This window comes from Chlorocebus sabaeus, unplaced genomic scaffold (assembly GCF_047675955.1).
Source record: "Chlorocebus sabaeus isolate Y175 unplaced genomic scaffold, mChlSab1.0.hap1 unalloc_scaffold_219, whole genome shotgun sequence".
Classification (NCBI taxonomy): Eukaryota; Metazoa; Chordata; class Mammalia; order Primates; family Cercopithecidae; genus Chlorocebus; species Chlorocebus sabaeus.
In genome coordinates, this window is record NW_027327503.1 from 326,888 (window position 1) to 345,662 (window position 18,775).

General features: G+C 47.6%; 1 protein-coding gene across 1 annotated transcript in view; it reads left to right on the plus strand.

Annotated features, from left to right (window-relative positions):
• The window catches only part of LOC140711144 (SH3 domain and tetratricopeptide repeat-containing protein 1-like), a 56,845-nt gene extending 43,868 nt beyond the window's left edge, over positions 1–12,977 (plus strand). Inside the window, 1 exon segment of the mRNA XM_073014053.1 lies at positions 12,764–12,977. Coding sequence (XP_072870154.1) covers positions 12,764–12,977 — 214 coding nt within the window.
• Positions 12,978–18,775: the final 5,798 nt, after the last annotated feature.

An 18,775-nucleotide genomic window follows, 5' to 3' on the forward strand; every position in this document is an offset into this window, starting at 1 on the left:
GGACCAGAGGAGATGATGGGTCTTCAAGCCCCACATTCAAACCCCAGCCCACCACTGACAGTCTGGGGGTCGGGATGAGGGAGTTGATGTCTCTGAGCCCCAGTTTTGTCACCACTAAAATGAGGCCGACATACTGGTGCAGAGTGCCAGCCCCCGGGCTAACAGAGACCTGTTTCCTACTGGCAATACCTCTTACTCCTAGGAACAGCTCCAACCACCACACACTAGGGAACACTCAACCCAGGCCAACTTGTCAGAGGCACGTGAACCAGAGCGACTCCATCTTGAATGGGGGCTGGGTAAAGGGAGGCTGAGACCTGCTGGGTCGCATTCCCAGGAGGCTAGGTATTCTTAGTCACAGGATGAGATAGGAGGTCGGCACAAGATACAGGTCATAAAGACCTTGCTGATAAAGCACGTTGCAGTAAAGTCCGCCAAAGCTCACCAAACCCAAGATGGCCACGAGAGTGACCTCTGGTTCTCCTCACGGCTCATTATATGCTAATTATAATGCATTAGCTGCTACAAGACACTCCCACCAGCGCTGCGACAGTTTACAGATGCCATGGCAGCATCTGGAGGTTACCCTACGTGGTCTCAGAAGGGAGGGCAGAAATTCTCAGTTCTGCGAATTGCCCACCCCTTTCCTGGAACACTCATGAATAGTCCAACCCTTGTTTAGCGTATGATCAAGAAATAACCATGAAAAAGGGCAACCAGCAGCCTTTGGGGCCACTCTGCCTATGGAGCAGTCATTCTTTTTTTCTTTCTTTCTTTCTTTCTTTCTTTTTTTTTTTTTTTTTTTTTGAGATGGAGTCCCGCTCTATTGGCTGAACTGGAATGCAGTGGCGTGATCTTGGCTCACTACAACCTCCACCTCCTGGGTTCAAGTGATTCTCCTGCCTCAGCCTTCCTAGTAGCTGGGATTACAGGCACCTGCCACCACGCCCAGTTAATGTTTTGTATTTTAGTGGCGACAGGGTTTTGCCATGTTGGAACAGGCTGGTCTCGAACTTCTCACCTCAGGTGATCCATCTGCCTCGGCATCCCAAAGTTATAGGATTACAGGAGTGAGCCACTGCGCCTGGCCAGAGTAGCCATTCTTCTATTCCTTTTCTTTCCTAATAAACTTGCTTTCACTTTATGGACTCGCCCGGAATTCTTTCTTACGTGAGATCCAAGAAACCTCTCTTGGGGTCTGGATCGGAACTGCTTTCCAGTAACAAACTTGCTTAACCTCTCAGACCCTTCGTCTCTTCATCTGTAACCAAAGACAAAGCCTCCCCTGAGGTTCCAAAAGTGTGGAGAGAATGCATGGGAAATGAGGGGCACAGATTTGGTGTGCAGAACCAATATCACAGACTGGGTGTCAAGCCACTGTCGTACTGGAAATAATATCATGCTCTCCCCCACAAGTTATGAGGAACAATATCCCAGAGGGGTGTGTACCTTCTCCGGTAGTGGGACTAGTATCATCATCTCTTCCTTTAGATGACAGGAACGAAGTCACAGGGTGGGTGTACACCCCGTGTGTTTTTGGAAGCAATGCCATTCTCTCCTAGGTTTTACGATTCACATCACAGGAGGTGTGTACACCCCTTGTTATATTGGATGGAGTCTCATCCTCTTTCAACCTGTATCTTTAGAACAATATCCCATAGGGGTTGTATAGCTCTTCAATATTGGTAGTAATACCATCTTCTTTCCTGGATATAAGAAACAGTATCACAGGAGGGGGGTACACCCCTTGCAATGTTGGTAGTAATATCATCTCTCCGCTGTGGTTATTAAGAACAAAATCCCAGGGTGGCTGTACGGTTCTTACGTTATTGGGAGTCATATCATCCATTCACCCCCCGGATATCAGGAACCATATCACAGTAGAGGTGTCCACCCTCTTCGATATTGTCAGCCATGTCATCCTCTTCCCTCCTGGATATTAGGAAAGATACCCCGGGGTTGGGGGCGGTGTAAACCCACTGCGATATCGAAAGTAAAATCGGGGGGCGGAGCAAGATGGCGGAATAGGAACAGCTCCAGTCTCCAACTCCCAGCGCGAGCGACACAGAAGACCGGTGATTTCTGCATTTTCAACTGAGGTACTGGGTTCATCTCACTGGGGAGTGCCAGACGATCGGTGCTGGTCAGCTGCTGCAGCCCGACCAGCGAGAGCTGAAGCAGGGCGAGGCATTGCCTCACCTGGAAAGCGCAAGGGGGAAGGGAATCCCTTTTCCTAGCCAGGGGAACTGAGACACACAACACCTGGAAAATCGGGTAACTCCCACCCCAATACTGCGCTTTAAGCAGACAGGCACACCAGGAGATCATATCCCACACCTGGCCGGGAGTGTCCCACACCCACGGAGCCTCCCTCATTGCTAGCACAGCAGTCTGTGATCTACCGGCAAGGCAGCAGCGAGGCTGGGGGAGGGGCGCCCGCCATTGCTGAGGCTTAAGTAGGTAAACAAAGCTGCTGGGAAGCTCGAACTGGGTGGAGCTCACAGCAGCTCAAGGAAACCTGCCTGTCTCTGTAGACTCCACCTCTGGGGACAGGGCACAGTAAATAATAACGAACGCAGCAGCTCTGCAGACGCAAACGACTCTGTCTGACAGCTTTGAAGAGAGCAGTGGATCTCCCAACACGGAGGTTGAGATCTGAGAAGGGACAGACTCCCTGCTCAAGTGGGTCCCTGACCCCTGAGTAGCCTAACTGGGAGACATCCCCCACTAGGGGCAGTCTGACACCCCACACCTCACAGGGTGGAGTACACCCCTGAGAGGAAGATTCCAAAGCAAGAATCAGACAGGTACACTCGCTGTTCAGAAATATTCTATCTTCTGCAGCCTCTGCTGCTGATACCCAGGCAAACAGGGTCTGGAGTGGACCTCAAGCAATCTCCTACAGCTACAACCTACAGCTGAGGATCCTGACTGTTAGAAGGAAAGCTATCAAACAGGAAGGACACCTACACCAAAACCCCATCAGTATATCACCATCATCAAAGACCAGAGGCAGATAAAACCACAAAGATGGGGAAAAAGCAGGGCAGAAAAGCTGGAAATTCAAAAAATAAGAGCGCATCTCCCCCGGCAAAGGAGCGCAGCTCATCGCCAGCAACGGATCAAAGCTGGACGGAGAATGACGAGATGAGAGAAGAAGGCTTCAGTCCATCAAATTTCTCAGAGCTAAAGGAGGAATTACGTACCCAGCGCAAAGAAACTAAAAATCTTGAAAAAAAAGTGGAAGAATTGATGGCTAGAGTAATTAATGCAGAGAAGCTCACAAACGAAATGAAAGAGACGAAAACCATGGCACGAGAAATACGTGACAAATGCACAAGCTTCAGTAACCGTCTCGATCAACTGGAAGAAAGAATGTCAGCGATGGAGGATCAAATGAATGAAATGAAGCGAGAAGAGAAACCAAAAGAAAAAAGAAGAAAAAGAAATGAACAAAGCCTGCAAGAAGTATGGGATTATGTAAAAAGACCAAATCTACGTCTGATTGGGGTGCCTGAAAGTGAGGGGGAAAATGGAACCAAGTTGGAAAACACTCTTCAGGATATCATCCAGGAGAACTTCCCCAACCTAGTAGGGCAGGCCAACATTCAAATCCAGGAAATACAGAGAACGCCACAAAGATACTCCTCGAGAAGAGCAACTCCAAGACACATAATTGCCAGATTCACCAAAGTTGAAATGAAGGAAAAAATCTTAAGGGCAGCCAGAGAGAAAGGTCGGGTTACCCACAAAGGGAAGCCCATCAGACTAACAGCAGATCTCTCGGCAGAAACTCTTCAAGCCAGAAGAGAGTGGGGGCCAATATTCAACATTCTTAAAGAAAAGAATTTTAAACCCAGAATTTTATATCCAGCCAAACTAAGTTTCATAAGTGAAGGAGAAATAAAATCCTTTACAGATAAGCAAATGCTTAGAGATTTTGTCACCACTAGGCCTGCCTTACAAGAGACCCTGAAGGAAGCACTAAACATGGAAAGGAACAACTGGTACCAGCCATTGCACAAACATGCCAAAATGTAAAGACCATCAAGGCTAGGAAGAAACTGCATCAACTAACGAGCAAAATAACCAGTTAATATCATAATGGCAGGATCAAGTTCACACATAACAATCTTAACCTTAAATGTAAATGGACTAAATGCTCCAATTAAAAGACACAGACTGGCAAACTGGATAAAGAGTCAAGACCCATCAGTCTGCTGTATTCAGGAGACCCATCTCACACGCAGAGACATACATAGGCTCAAAATAAAGGGATGGAGGAAGATTTACCAAGCAAATGGAGAACACAAAAAAGCGGGGGTTGCAATACTAGTCTCTGATAAAACAGACTTTAAACCATCAAAGATCAAAAGAGACAAAGAAGGCCATTACATAATGGTAAAGGGATCAATTCAACAGGAAGAGCTAACTATCCTAAATATATATGCACCCAATACAGGAGCACCCAGATTCATAAAGCAAGTCCTTAGAGACTTACAAAGAGACTTAGACTCCCATACAATAATAATGGGAGACTTCAACACTCCACTGTCAACATTAGACAGATCAACGAGACAGAAAGTTAACAAGGATATCCAGGAATTGAACTCATCTCTGCAGCAAGCAGACCTAATAGACATCTATAGAACTCTCCACCCCAAATCAACAGAATATACATTCTTCTCAGCACCACATCGTACTTACTCCAAAATTGACCACGTAATTGGAAGTAAAGCACTCCTCAGCAAATGTACAAGAACAGAAATTATAACAAACTGTCTCTCAGACCACAGTGCAATCAAATTAGAACTCAGGACTAAGAAACTCAATCAAAACCGCTCAACTACATGGAAACTGAACAACCTGCTCCTGAATGACTACTGGGTACATAACGAAATGAAGGCAGAAATAAAGATGTTCTTTGAAACCAATGAGAACAAAGATACAACATACCAGAATCTCTGGGACACATTTAAAGCAGTGTGTAGAGGGAAATTTATAGCACTAAATGCCCACAAGAGAAAGCAGGAAAGATCTAAAATTGACACTCTAACATCGCAATTAAAAGAACTAGAGAAGCAAGAGCAAACACATTCGAAAGCTAGCAGAAGGCAAGAAATAACTAAGATCAGAGCAGAACTGAAGGAGATAGAGACACAAAAAACCCTCCAAAAAATCAATGAATCCAGGAGTTGGTTTTTTGAAAAGATCAACAAAATTGACAGACCACTAGCAAGACTAATAAAGAAGAAAAGAGAGAAGAATCAAATCGACGCAATTAAAAATGATAAAGGGGATATCACCACCGACCCCACAGAAATACAAACTACCATCAGAGAATACTATAAACACCTCTACGCAAATAAACTGGAAAATCTAGAAGAAATGGATAATTTCCTGGACACTTACACTCTTCCAAGACTAAACCAGGAAGAAGTTGAATCCCTGAATAGACCAATAGTAGGCTCTGAAATTGAGGTAATAATTAATAGCCTACCAACCAAAAAAAGTCCAGGACCAGATGGATTCACAGCTGAATTCTACCAGAGGTACAAGGAGGAGCTGGTACCATTCCTTCTGAAACTATTCCAATCAATAGAAAAAGAGGGAATCCTCCCTAACTCATTTTATGAGGCCAACATCATCCTGATACCAAAGCCTGGCAGAGACACAACAAAAAAAGAGAATTTTAGACCAATATCCCTGATGAACATCGATGCAAAAATCCTCAATAAAATACTGGCAAACCGGATTCAGCAGCACATCAAAAAGCTTATCCACCATGATCAAGTGGGCTTCATCCCTGGGATGCAAGGCTGGTTCAACATTCGCAAATCAATAAACATAATCCAGCATATAAACAGAACCAAAGACAAGAACCACATGATTATCTCAATAGATGCAGAAAAGGCTTTTGACAAAATTCAACAGCCCTTCATGCTAAAAACGCTCAATAAATTCGGTATTGATGGAACGTACCTCAAAATCATAAGAGCTATTTATGACAAACCCACAGCCAATATCATACTGAATGGGCAAAAACTGGAAAAATTCCCTTTGAAAACTGGCACAAGACAGGGATGCCCTCTCTCACCACTCCTATTCAACATAGTGTTGGAAGTTCTGGCTAGGGCAATCAGGCAAGAGAAAGAAATCAAGGGGATTCAGTTAGGAAAAGAAGAAGTCAAATTGTCCCTGTTTGCAGACGACATGATTGTATATTTAGAAAACCCCATTGTCTCAGCCCAAAATCTCCTTAAGCTGATCAGCAACTTCAGCAAAGTCTCAGGATACAAAATTAATGTGCAAAAATCGCAAGCATTCTTATACACCAGTGACAGTCAAACAGAGAGCCAAATCAGGAATGAACTTCCATTCACAATTGCTTCAAAGAGAATAAAATACCTAGGAATCCAACTTACAAGGGATGTAAAGGACCTCTTCAAGGAGAACTACAAACCACTGCTCAGTGAAATCAAAGAGGACACAAACAAATGGAAGAACATACCATGCTCATGGATAGGAAGAATCAATATCGTGAAAATGGCCATACTGCCCAAGGTAATTTATAGATTCAATGCCATCCCCATCAAGCTACCAATGAGCTTCTTCACAGAATTGGAAAAAACTGCTTTGAAGTTCATATGGAACCAAAAAAGAGCCCGCATCTCCAAGACAATCCTAAGTCAAAAGAACAAAGCTGGAGGCATCACGCTACCTGACTTCAAACTATACTACAAGGCTACAGTAACCAAAACAGCATGGTACTGGTACCAAAACAGAGATATAGACCAATGGAACAGAACAGAGTCCTCAGAAATAATACCACACATCTACAGCCATCTGATCTTTGACAAACCTGAGAGAAACAAGAAATGGGGAAAGGATTCCCTATTTAATAAATGGTGCTGGGAAAACTGGCTAGCCATAAGTAGAAAGCTGAAACTGGATCCTTTCCTTACTCCTTATACGAAAATTAATTCAAGATGGATTAGAGACTTAAATGTTAGACCTAATACCATAAAAATCCTAGAGGAAAACCTAGGTAGTACCATTCAGGACATAGGCATGGGCAAAGACTTCATGTCTAAAACACCAAAAGCAACGGCAGCAAAAGCCAAAATTGACAAATGGGATCTCATCAAACTAAAGAGCTTCTGCACAGCAAAAGAAACTACCATCAGAGTGAGCAGGCAACCTACAGAATGGGAGAAAATTTTTGCAATCTACTCATCTGACAAAGGGCTAATATCCAGAACCTACAAAGAACTCAAACAAATTTACAAGAAAAAAACAAACAACCCCATCCAAAAGTGGGCAAAGGATATGAACAGACATTTCTCAAAAGAAGACATTCATACAGCCAACAGACACATGAAAAAATGCTCATCATCACTGGCCATCAGAGAAATGCAAATCAAAACCACAATGAGATACCATCTCACACCAGTTAGAATGGCGATCATTCAAAAGTCAGGAAACAACAGGTGCTGGAGAGGATGTGGAGAAATAGGAACACTTTTACACTGTTGGTGGGATTGTAAACTAGTTCAACCATTATGGAAAACAGTATGGCGATTCCTCAAGGATCTAGAACTAGATGTACCATATGACCCAGCCATCCCATTACTGGGTATATACCCAAAGGATTATAAATTATGCTGCTATAAGGACACATGCACACGTATGTTTATTGCAGCACTATTCACAATAGCAAAGACTTGGAATCAACCCAAATGTCCATCAGTGACAGATTGGATTAAGAAAATGTGGCACATATACACCATGGAATACTATGCAGCCATAAAAAAGGATGAGTTTGTGTCCTTTGTAGGGACATGGATGCAGCTGGAAACCATCATTCTTAGCAAACTATCACAAGAACAGAAAACCAAACACCGCATGTTCTCACTCGTAGGTGGGAACTGAACAATGAGATCACTTGGACTCGGGAAGGGGAACATCACACACCGGGGCCTATCATGGGGAGGGGGGAGGGGGGAGGGATTGCATTGGGAGTTATACCTGATGTAAATGACGAGTTGATGGGTGCAGCACACCAACATGGCACAAGTATACATATGTAGCAAACCTGCATGTTGTGCACATGTACCCTACAACTTGAAGTTTAATAATAATAAATAAATTTAAAAAAAAAAAAAAAAAAAAAAAAAAAGAAAACTGAATAGAAAGAATAGAAGCCAAATCGAGGCACTAAGTTCCGCAACAATGTTAGCTTTTATATGTTGTTTTTACTCTTTTTCTGGTTCCTAACACAAAGAATGTTAATGGAATGAATGCAATTCTAGATGTGTTAATAAACATTAATGGCTAAAAGGTTTAAAAAAAAAAAAAAAAAAAAAAAGAAAGTAAAATCAGCCTCTTTCTCGCTGAATATTAGGAACTATATCACAGGTGTGTGTGCACCTTCTGGGATATTGGGAGTACTATCAGCCTCCACCCCACTGCATATCAGGAACAACATACAGGGGGCAGGGTGGTTACACCCCCCGGTGATATTGAGAGCAATATTCTTGTCTCATCCCTGTACATTAGAAACTACAGCACAGGGGTCTGTACACCTTCAGCGATATTGGGATTCATGTTATCCTCTCCCCCACTGAATGTCAAAAATGATATCACAGAAGGGTGTACACCCCCTGCGATATGGCCAGTAACATCATTGTCTCTACCTTTGGATACTAGGAACAACATCAGAGAGGGTGTGCACACTCCCCTGCAATATTGGGCATAATGTTATCCTCTCTTCCCCTGGATATTAGAAACGATATCCCTGGAGGTGGGAGGTTGAGTACATTAAGAACAACATCACGGGGTGGGTTTACTCCCCCTGCGATATTGGGTGTAGTATCATCCTCTCTTGCCTAGGATATTAAGAATAATATCACAGGAAGGGTGTACAGCCACAGTCCCTGTGTTATTGGAAGTAATAGTGTCTTCTCCCACTCTAGATATAAGGAACAATATCCCAGGGTTTGTGTACATCCCTTGCGATATTGGGCATATTGTCATCGTCACCCAACGTGGATATTGGGTGCAGTGTCTCAAGGGGGTGTACACCTCCTTTGATATTGGGAGTAATATCATCCCCTCCCCACAGGATCGTAGGCTAAATATCGAAAGGGTTTTATAACTCGTGCGATATGGGCAGTAATATCATCCTATCCCCACCTGGATGTTAGGAACTATATCACAGGCGGATGTACACTTCTTGGCCTATTGGGAGTCTTATCATCCTCTCCCATCTTGGATATTATGAAAAATATTACAAACGAGGTGTACACCCGCTGAGATATTGAGAGTAATATTATGCTCTCCTCTTCGGGATATTAGGAACAATATCGCAGGAGGTGTGTGCAACCCCTGCGATATTGGGAGTAATATCATTCTCTCCCCTTGAATATAAGAAACAATATCACAGGAGGATGTACCCCTCCTGTGATACTGGGAGTCATACCATGTTGTTCGGAACAATAGCATAGTGGGTGTGTAAAACCCCTGCGATATTGCCATTAGTATTATCTTCTCCATCCCAGGATATACAGAACATCACAAGGTGATGTACACCCCTGTGATATTAGGGGTAATATCTTCCTCTCCCCGGTTGGATGTGAGGGAAAATATCACAGTGGAGGTCCAGGTCCCTTGCGATATTGGGAGTAATATCATCCTCTCGTACCCTGGATAGAAGGAACAAGATGATCGAAAGGATGTACACACACTGCGGTAGTTTCAATAATATCATCTTCTATCCCCTGGTTATTAGGAAAAACATCATAGAGGAATGTACACTTTCTGCGATATTGGGAGGAATATCATCTTCTACCCACCGCATATGAGGAACAAGTCTATTATTAATATTAATAAATATAATACAAATTAATGTTAATCATCGAGATTAATAATGACAATAAAGATACTAAATATTAATACTGATTAAAAATATTAACGATGAGTATTAATATTAACACTATTAATAAAATAAAGATATCAACAATTAATCTTAAATCAATACTGAGTGATGCTGGCAAAAAACGATAATATTAAAAATTAGTAACATTAATAAATGATATAATTATTAAACGGTAATTTGACATCATCTATTTAAAATAATTATCCATATTAATGGTAAAATTTTAATTGATAGTATTACTGATAATTATTACAATCGATTCTTGACGTTTAATAATTAATTATATCACTGTTCCCTGAGCAATACACTGAAGGTGTACACCCGTCTGTGAAAGAGTTCATTATTTCCAGAGGGGGAGACAATATTACTCACAATATCTTAAACAGGCTATGAGTCCACCATGGCTCCCAATAGCCAAGGAGGGGAGAGGGGATGGCTATTGGACCCCACCTCGCGGGGCCTCTACCTGTGCCTCAGCTCCCACCCCGGCACTCTCCAATCTGTTCACACAGACTGGAGACCCATCTATAAAAAACATAAATCTGATCCAGTCATTCAAAACCCTTTGCTCACTTCAAGTACACGTCAAGCCTTTCTCGAGAATCCCTGCTTCGCCTGGTTCTGACACCAGGTCCCACTGTAGCTCCAGCCACCCCAGGTCCTCCTGGGGCCTCTGGATATGCTGGCCGCCGTGTGCGTCACATTCAGGCACAGTGGTGGGCGGGAGAGCGACCCCCAAAGGAATCCCGGTTCCAATCCCTGCAACCTGGGACTGTTCCCTCATGTGGTGATAAAGGTGAATTCTGATGACTACCCAGGTGGGCCCTAAGTGCCACGACCTGCATCGGCAGATGAGGGGTGCAGAGGCTGAAGGCCCTGGAGCAGGATGCTGCACACCCACATGGGAGGAGGCGGCGCCAGGGAACAAGGCGTGCAAGGCCCGCAGCTCTGGGCACCTGAATGGGCCACGAGGGACTCTCCTGGAGCAAACACTCCGGTCTCAGTCCATGGCTCCTGCCCTCCAGAGCTGTGGGAGAGGGAGTATTATTTTCCAGCCCCAGGTGTATGGTCAGGGTCACAGCGGCCACGGGACACACACAGGCACCTTCCTCAGCTCTGACCCAGAGGGAAATGCCATTTCCTCAGGAAAACACCACCTGGTTTCTAGGACCGCAAAGTTCCCTCTGTCATGGGCTCTCGGGGCACCTCATGTTCTCTCTTCATAGAAATCACCCCGGTGTCTCTCCCTGCAGTTACCTCGTGGTTATTTGACTTGCAGTCCTCACTAGGCTGCAAATTCCATGAGGGCAGGAACGGTGGGCTGGGCTCACACCACTGCACCATCAGCAGGACCCGGCCGAGCCCAAACAGCAGGCGCTCAAGAAATACTTGTCACTGAATGACATAAGCACAGTATTCCCCAGCCAGTCGTCTGTCCATCCGTCTGTCCAGGTCAAGGGCTGATCCTGCAGGATTCCCTAACCGGCCTCCATGGGACTCAGCCAAGAGTAAAAGCATGAAGTGGGGGTGTGGACTTGAGACTGGGAGCCATATGAGAGTCTGTGCACGAAAGTTTAACACCCACTGGGAAATGTTCACTTGAGTGCCTCGGATGAAATTTAAAAGCGCACTTTGTTGAATAAACACAGGCTTGATTAAACCATTCCAACCTATACTTCGTTTGACAGATTCTTTTTCTCCCAAAATAATTGGTTGATGTATTCAAAACTGAACACGGGCTCTAGTTAGCGGGCCACTTTGCATTGTGTAGAAGCCGAGGTGGGGAGAGAAACAGGCAATGGGAAGAATTCCTGTCTTTGTGCTTAGGAAGGACAGAGGACAGAAGCCCGTCAAGGGTCCAAAGAGCCCACAACTGCCTTCTTGAAGGGCCAGTGCAGAATTCTGAGGGTGTCACTGTTCCACCTGTACCGGCTCTCTCTCTAATTGCGATCTAAGACTTAAGATGCCATAAGGCTTTAAGACTTGCCCTTGGTGTTAGAGAATCCTGGGCATGGGAAGGAAAATGTGGGTGGGGCGTCAGGACCCCCAGAGGCACAAAGCCTCATGGGTTATTTTTCCTACTGAATCTCCCCCGCAGCCCACCCTGAGGTGGGGAATTACTGTCACTCATTCAAAGAATGACATCAACCACTTAATGGCAAAAGAATTCCGCAGGCAAAACAGCTCTCCCAAGAGGCTGATTTGTGCCCGAGAGTGTCTGAGTTCTGCTCCCGCCAGGCGCTGCTGTGGGTGCGTGGAACAGCGCAGCCCTGACACCTGAGCCACGCCCCCGACCGTGTGCTCCTCTCATTGTAAACGCAGTGAAAGCTGGGATGGAAGAACCCGCCTTTGCTGGAGCTTAGATACAGCTTTCCTGAACTCTCTCCTCATTACCTAGATGGCATCTGAAGCCTGAATTAGCCTCTAAAAATAGCAAGTCACTCCAGCCGTGCCTCAGGCAATTAGTCAAAGTAGCACTGACAAGAAAAAAGCCGATCCCAAGCGTGGCCCTGTGTGGACAGCAGCTGTGAGCCGCACTCGTCAGGCAGAGCCTGTGACCTCAGCCATTCTTGCCACACAATGGGATGTGCCTGGCAGACACAACCCCCTGCAAGGGCACACACACGATCCTGCTAGGAAATTCCCTAAGGAGTCCCATGGGAGCGAGAGCCCAGGCTACAGTTCAAACATCACCGGCACGTTGCTCCGTGGGTGTAAAGAACTATAAATTGGTGGTGAAAGATAAGGTGGCGTTTGCTACAGCGTTAAGGTAGAAAAAAGCCACTGACTTCTCTGTGAGAACCACTTTGCTCTGTGAATCTGCAGGGAGGCCAGTTTTCCCATGACTGCTATCCCTCACGGCAGCCGAGCCTCTACTGAAGTCGGTGGCCAGACAGGGCAGGGGGTGGGGGTCCCGTCCCTGCTACAGCAAGGGACCCGCAGCAAAGCAGAGCCGCTGGCCGGGGTTGTGCTGCGCCACGTGTGGGGTGCGAGGGTGGAAGCATGTGTGGACATCTACAAGGTGCTAAAGGAGAGCTAAGCCAGCGATGGCCCGAACCTAACGGCATTCAATGAACAGGGGACAAGCACGGGGCCCAAGAAAGTCCAGGGAACGAGCCTGGGCCAGCCTCTGCAAGGCCAGCACAGCACCAGGGAACACGACAAGGAGAAGCCCAGGAGAGAGATGGCCCTCAGCTCGAGTGGGAGGCACAGGAGGCTGAACCCGGAACAGAACTGCTGTTTTCCGAGGTTCTGTGCCAAGCTGAACTAAGGAGTATCCAACAGGGCTGGGAGTTTTCACCACAAACTCCGGAGGTGGTTTGGACGTGAAGATCTAAGGTAAAGGACAGCGGCTGCTCTTCAGAAGGCACCAGGCGGACAAGCCACTGATGTGACCCTACTTGCCAAGGTGGCCACCGTCCCGTCTGCAGCTGAGTGAGGACCCTCTCCGCAGCAAAGGCCTGTGAAACTCCCACAGGTCCTCATGTCCAGCTCATGACCATAGAGGTGGGTCAGCTTATCAGGGACCTGAGGGGCCACCATGTGGCTGTCAGCACCACGCCCATGATCGGCAGGATCCACTCCTCCTATAGCACATGTTGGTGAAGCTGCCTGCCCAGGAGGACTTGATTTCAGCTCTCTCAAGAACCTCTCATCTCACCAGGAAGGCTGTGGTTCCAGGCAGCAGCCCCCAGTGGACACGGCTGTGTCCCAGAGCTCTTACGTACCACGCACTCAAACCCCTTCCTGCAGGCTCCCACAGCTGGCCCTGCAGCCTCACTAGTCAATGCAGGCAGGAGAGGCAGGCTCCAGAGAAATGGTGCTCACCGCTCCCCTAGTCTAGGTGGGATAGAAACATGACCCCTAGGACTGAATATATCATCTCACTTTTAGTCAGTAAAGACAGATTCTCCCTAAGGCAGAGAAGCTAAAAAATTTACCCTGTTCTGGCCAGTGTGATCGACATAAAGTCAAGCTAATAAAGAGTGGGGGTGGGTGGAGAAGAGTAATAATAAATCTGGCTCATTCTTAGCACAGAAAAAACAAATTGCTAAAATAAATGAAAGAAAGCAATGGGAGGAAACGGGGTTCTCTTACCTGGACAACAGCATTCAGGCCAGTGTCAGCGCCCAGGCTTATTTCTGTGCCCGGGACATTGTTGCTAATCGTGGCCGGCACCACACACAGGTGGATGCAAAGCTCCTGGCGGCGGCCTCACGCCTCGGCCATGTCGCACGCGCTCTCGTAAGCCTGAAGCAGCAGGGCCAAGCAGTTAGCGGGGGGTGCTGGGTGCTCACCTGCCAGCCCCAGGGCCTGCGCTGAGGTCCAGGAAGGGACAGAAGGGGCCTGAATCACCAGCGGAAGCCGGTTCATGCGGGTCAAGGGGCCGAGGGGAGCTCTGGAGGCCGTGCGGTAGCAGGACAGGCCTCAGCGACACAGGGGACTGCCTGGGCACAGCCCAGGTCCTCGTGAAAGGGGAGGCCTGCAGGCAGCACAGCAGGGTGGGGGTGAGGCAGGCAGCAGAGCAGGTTGCAGGCAGTGGCGAGTTAGTCACAAGCGGGACAGCTCAGCTCTCGGCATCTCATCGTGGGTAAGGGAGGCCGGGGCGGTCAGCAGGTTTAAAGGCAAAGCCATTCCTGTAGCTTCCTGCAGGCAGGCCACGATCAGTGGGATGGGCACACAGCTGTAAGGACCACACCAAGTGACAGCCTTCATCGTGCAGAGGCAGCCTCCACGCTCCGGCAGGGAAGGAGGCAGGCAGCTGGATTACCGGTGGGCCACACTCAGCCCCACGCCACATCTCTGCTCACCGGCAGGAAGCCGCACACAAAGCCACACAGGCGAGCAAGAGCCCGAGTTGCTGCTCTGGGGTTCCACTGGGAAATGGGCTCTGGTGTCAGAAAGGGGAGCGGTTCTGGAGCCCATGTGCACCGGGGTTTCCCAGACTCCACCTCAAGGTGTTAACCAAGGTAACAGCAGGACAGGTCTACACGCTCACTGTTCCCACCTCCAAGCGGCCCCACACAGCAAGGTATTTTTGTCATCCACTTGGCGGCAAAACCAACTGTTTATGGACTTGGACTTGTCCCTCTTCCTGTGAATATCTCCACATCTGCTGCAGAAATGCTACTGCTGGGACGCAGGGCGGGGCCCACATCGCCCCAGGAGAGTTGGACAGTGAGCGACCCAGGCTCTGCAGCCCTGGTGCAACCCAAAGCATCCCAAGGCCAGGAGTCCGTGTGGGCCAAGGGCTTCCGACAGTGGGTGGAGATCTGTGGCAGGTGAGTTCACAGCGTGGTGGGTAGGAGGGTAAGGTGGATGGGTCAGTGCTGGGCGACCACGAGGTGAGCTGTGAGCAGGGTCCCCCACGCCCCATGGCATGGCCTCCACGTCCACCCAGGCCCAGCACATGCCCAGCTCTTGGGCTGCTCTGTACAGGCTCTGCCTTGCAGGCTCTGGCCATGGCAGTTTGTGCAGGACTTCAATCCAAATGCCAGCCTGCTTGCCAGCCAGAAACACTCATCTGGAGATACTCGCTGGCCTGGTGCCCAGGATGTGGCCCCGTCAGCACCATCACGTGGGGGGCTCCTTATGCTTTTCAGACAGGTGATGTCACTCCTTTACTGTGGAATGCCCTAGCTCAGGAATGACCAAGACTGGCTGCGGGGAGCTGGTTGCTTCTCCAAGAAGCCCTCACTGGAAGCCAGAGGGTGTGTGTAACCTGGTGCCTGAGGCACACAAGAGGGCAGGTGGGGGAGGTCTCGGCTCCTTAACTCCACATTGAAATCTGTGGGAATGGACCCATTGCTGCAAATCCTCTCTCCCCTCCTTCCCTATCGCTCCTCTTCTCCTTCCTTCAGTCTCCAAAAAAGGGGAGGGAAGCTTCAAGACGGGGGAGACCCTGCCCAGAAAAGCATAAAACTCTCAAGACCGAACACAGCCGGGCCCCTGGGTACGTGGGGGGGGGGGCACTATGACAAGGAATTACTCTCAATGCTGTGGTCACCGCCACCTTCGCGACACCTGACGGCAGCGTGGCACCCACCTACTGTGTTTCTGATGTGACCTGATCAAGCTTACAGGACAGAGTAATGCATCAGCCAGCGCTAGGGAATGAAAGGAGTCCAACCGAAACTCCCTGCAGCCACATCCTGAGAATGTGTAACACCTGCTCTGAGGTATTTCATTCACTCTGTTCTGCCTGGAAGACCCACTCACCAGCACCGCATAGATTCTGAGGGGCTGTGGCATCAGCTAAGCATCAATGCTGGCGAGAAGGAAATCACGAGTGAGGATGAGGACACACGTGTCCAAAGAAGATGATGACTTCACCGTATCAGATCCGCCCAAGGCTTCTGAAGCACAACACGGCCACGTCCTGAGCCAGACTCCTACTATGGAGCCCGCCCTGTGCTTGGAGGGACTTTCCGCAGTGTCCCTTGTCTCCAGCCCCAGAAGCTGGGAGCATCCCTTCTCTCAGTTCTAACCAGAAACCTCCCTGGACGGTGCAAACATCCCCTGGGGCACAATCATCCCAATGAGAATCACCAAATATACTGAACAACTGGAGCCATCCACAGACCCCAAACATAAATGCTGCCCAGGACCAGGCCATGAGTCATGGGGCACAGAGGGTGTGGCCGGACAGGGAAGAGACGCTCACTCCCACACATCCTCAACCTCCGATGGCTTCAGGACAGTGGCTGGAGCGACCCGGAGCCATCCACATCAAGTCGCCTCACACCCTCATGTCCTGAGTTCGTCACCAGCTCCTGTTCTACGGCCAGACAAGCCCAGTTCAGACCCAAATCCAAACCTTCTCAGGCTTCATCCTGTTTTGCCGTCAGTAAACAGGACTCTGGAGAAAACAGCTGCCATGTTCACATCTCCGTCCCTCTCCCTTCAGGCGTCCACAGAGGGACCCCTCAGCAGCTTTCTCATCCCTGTCCTGGCTCCCAAGCAGCTGCTGCATTCGCCGGGGTGACCTTGATCGGCCGGTGTCACTCATCCATCACGAGACTAGAAGCACAGCACTCCCAAGACAGCCTCATTCCTCGGAGCTCAGGATCAGAAGGGCAATGAGGACACACACATACCCTTACCAAGGTGGCTGTGCCTGGCCAACGGGAGCCTCAACTAACTACACTTTCTAGTTCTTTCTCTATTGTAATCAGTTAACTTAAGGCCCAGCGTGGTGGCTCATCCCTGTAACCCCTGCACTTTGAGAGGCCAAGACAGGGGGACTGCTTGAGCCCAGAAGTTTGAGACCAGCCTGGGCAACACAGGGAGACCTCATTTCTATAGAAATACAAAAAATTAGCTGCTCACGGTGGCATGCACGTGTAGTCCCAGCTATTCAGGAGGCTGAGGTGGGAGGATCTCCTAAGCCTGGGAGGTGGAGGCTGCAGTGAATCGTGATTGCACCACTCCATTCCAGCCTGAGAAACAGAGTAAGGACCTGTCTCAAAAAAAAAGAAAAGAAAACAAAAGAAAAAAGAAAGAAAACGAAATTGTTTAACCTAGCTTTGAGAAACTTGAATGAATGAAAAACTGAATTTAAAACAATCGCATAATAAATTACACAGTCCCTCCAAGGGAAGTCAAAGTGGGTAGAACTGATCATTTGGGGGGTGTTTGCCTCACGTATTTTGGTTTTCAAATTTTGACCCTACACATTTATTACATATTTACAATCTGAAAAACAACAACAAAAAAGTTATTTATAGCGGAGGACCCTGGAATTAAAGAGAGATTTTTTTATGCCTGAAAGTGTACATCACATACCACAAGGACCTCTGCTTTGTGTGGAAAGTTGAAAATAAAAAAAGTCACAGGGAGATCAACAGCAGCTTTGTCCCACATCTTCAGATGCTCAGCTAACTGCAGTGACTGCTCTCAAATTCTCCACCCATTCCCTCTGGGCAAGTTCCTATTAGGTAACAATTTGGGAAAAAAGAAGTTTCAATCCCTCCCATTGCACACCCAACTTTCACGGACCCAAAAATCCAGCTAAAGCCAGCGAAAGAGCAGCGAAAGCCATGCTGGCATCCCCTCTGTGAAACTGACACTCATGTTCATGTTCCCAGCGTGAAGGTCAGCCCAGAGCTGGGCCAGCCCCGCAGCAGCAAAGCCGTGACACCCATCACCGGGAGAAGAGAAGCAACGTCTAGGTCAGAGATTAGTGACTGCCAAAAAAAAGGTGAAAGTTGCCCCCAAAGCCAGTGAACACGGGAAAACCTGGGCAGGTTTCCTTCGCAAAGAAAGTGAAGAAAGTTTAAGATGCTCAGAAAAGCAAGAATCAAGTGCTAAGCGTTACTTACTATATGTGCTGTATGGTAAATGCTTTTTTTTATTTACCAGTGCTAGAAATAAGTTTCATGCCAAGGATTTGCAAAAAAAAAAAAAAAAAAAAGGAAAAGAAAAACTGAAAAATATTCATGAGAACTAAGTCACACAAGAAAAATTAAAACTTGAGAATTAGTGAAAAATTTTAGACACCAAAATTTTTAAAAAATGAAATGCTTCCTGCATTAGGTATGGATTTCAGGCTCCCACGTGAATAGCCGGGAATGGCGGCACGTGCCTGTGGTCCCAGGTACTCAGGAGGCTGAGGTGGGAGGATCATCTCAGCCCAGGAGGTCGAGGCTGCAGTGAGCCGAGATCACAACACTGCACTCAAGCCTGGGTGACAGAGTAAGACCTTGTCCCACAAAGAAAACAAAACAAAACAAAAAAACAGAAGAATATATTTCTATGTTTTATTATTGTCTCTTGGCAAAAACCTAAACTAGCCCCAATATTGCCTTAGATGTAATTTAACAGCCCCGGTTTACAAAG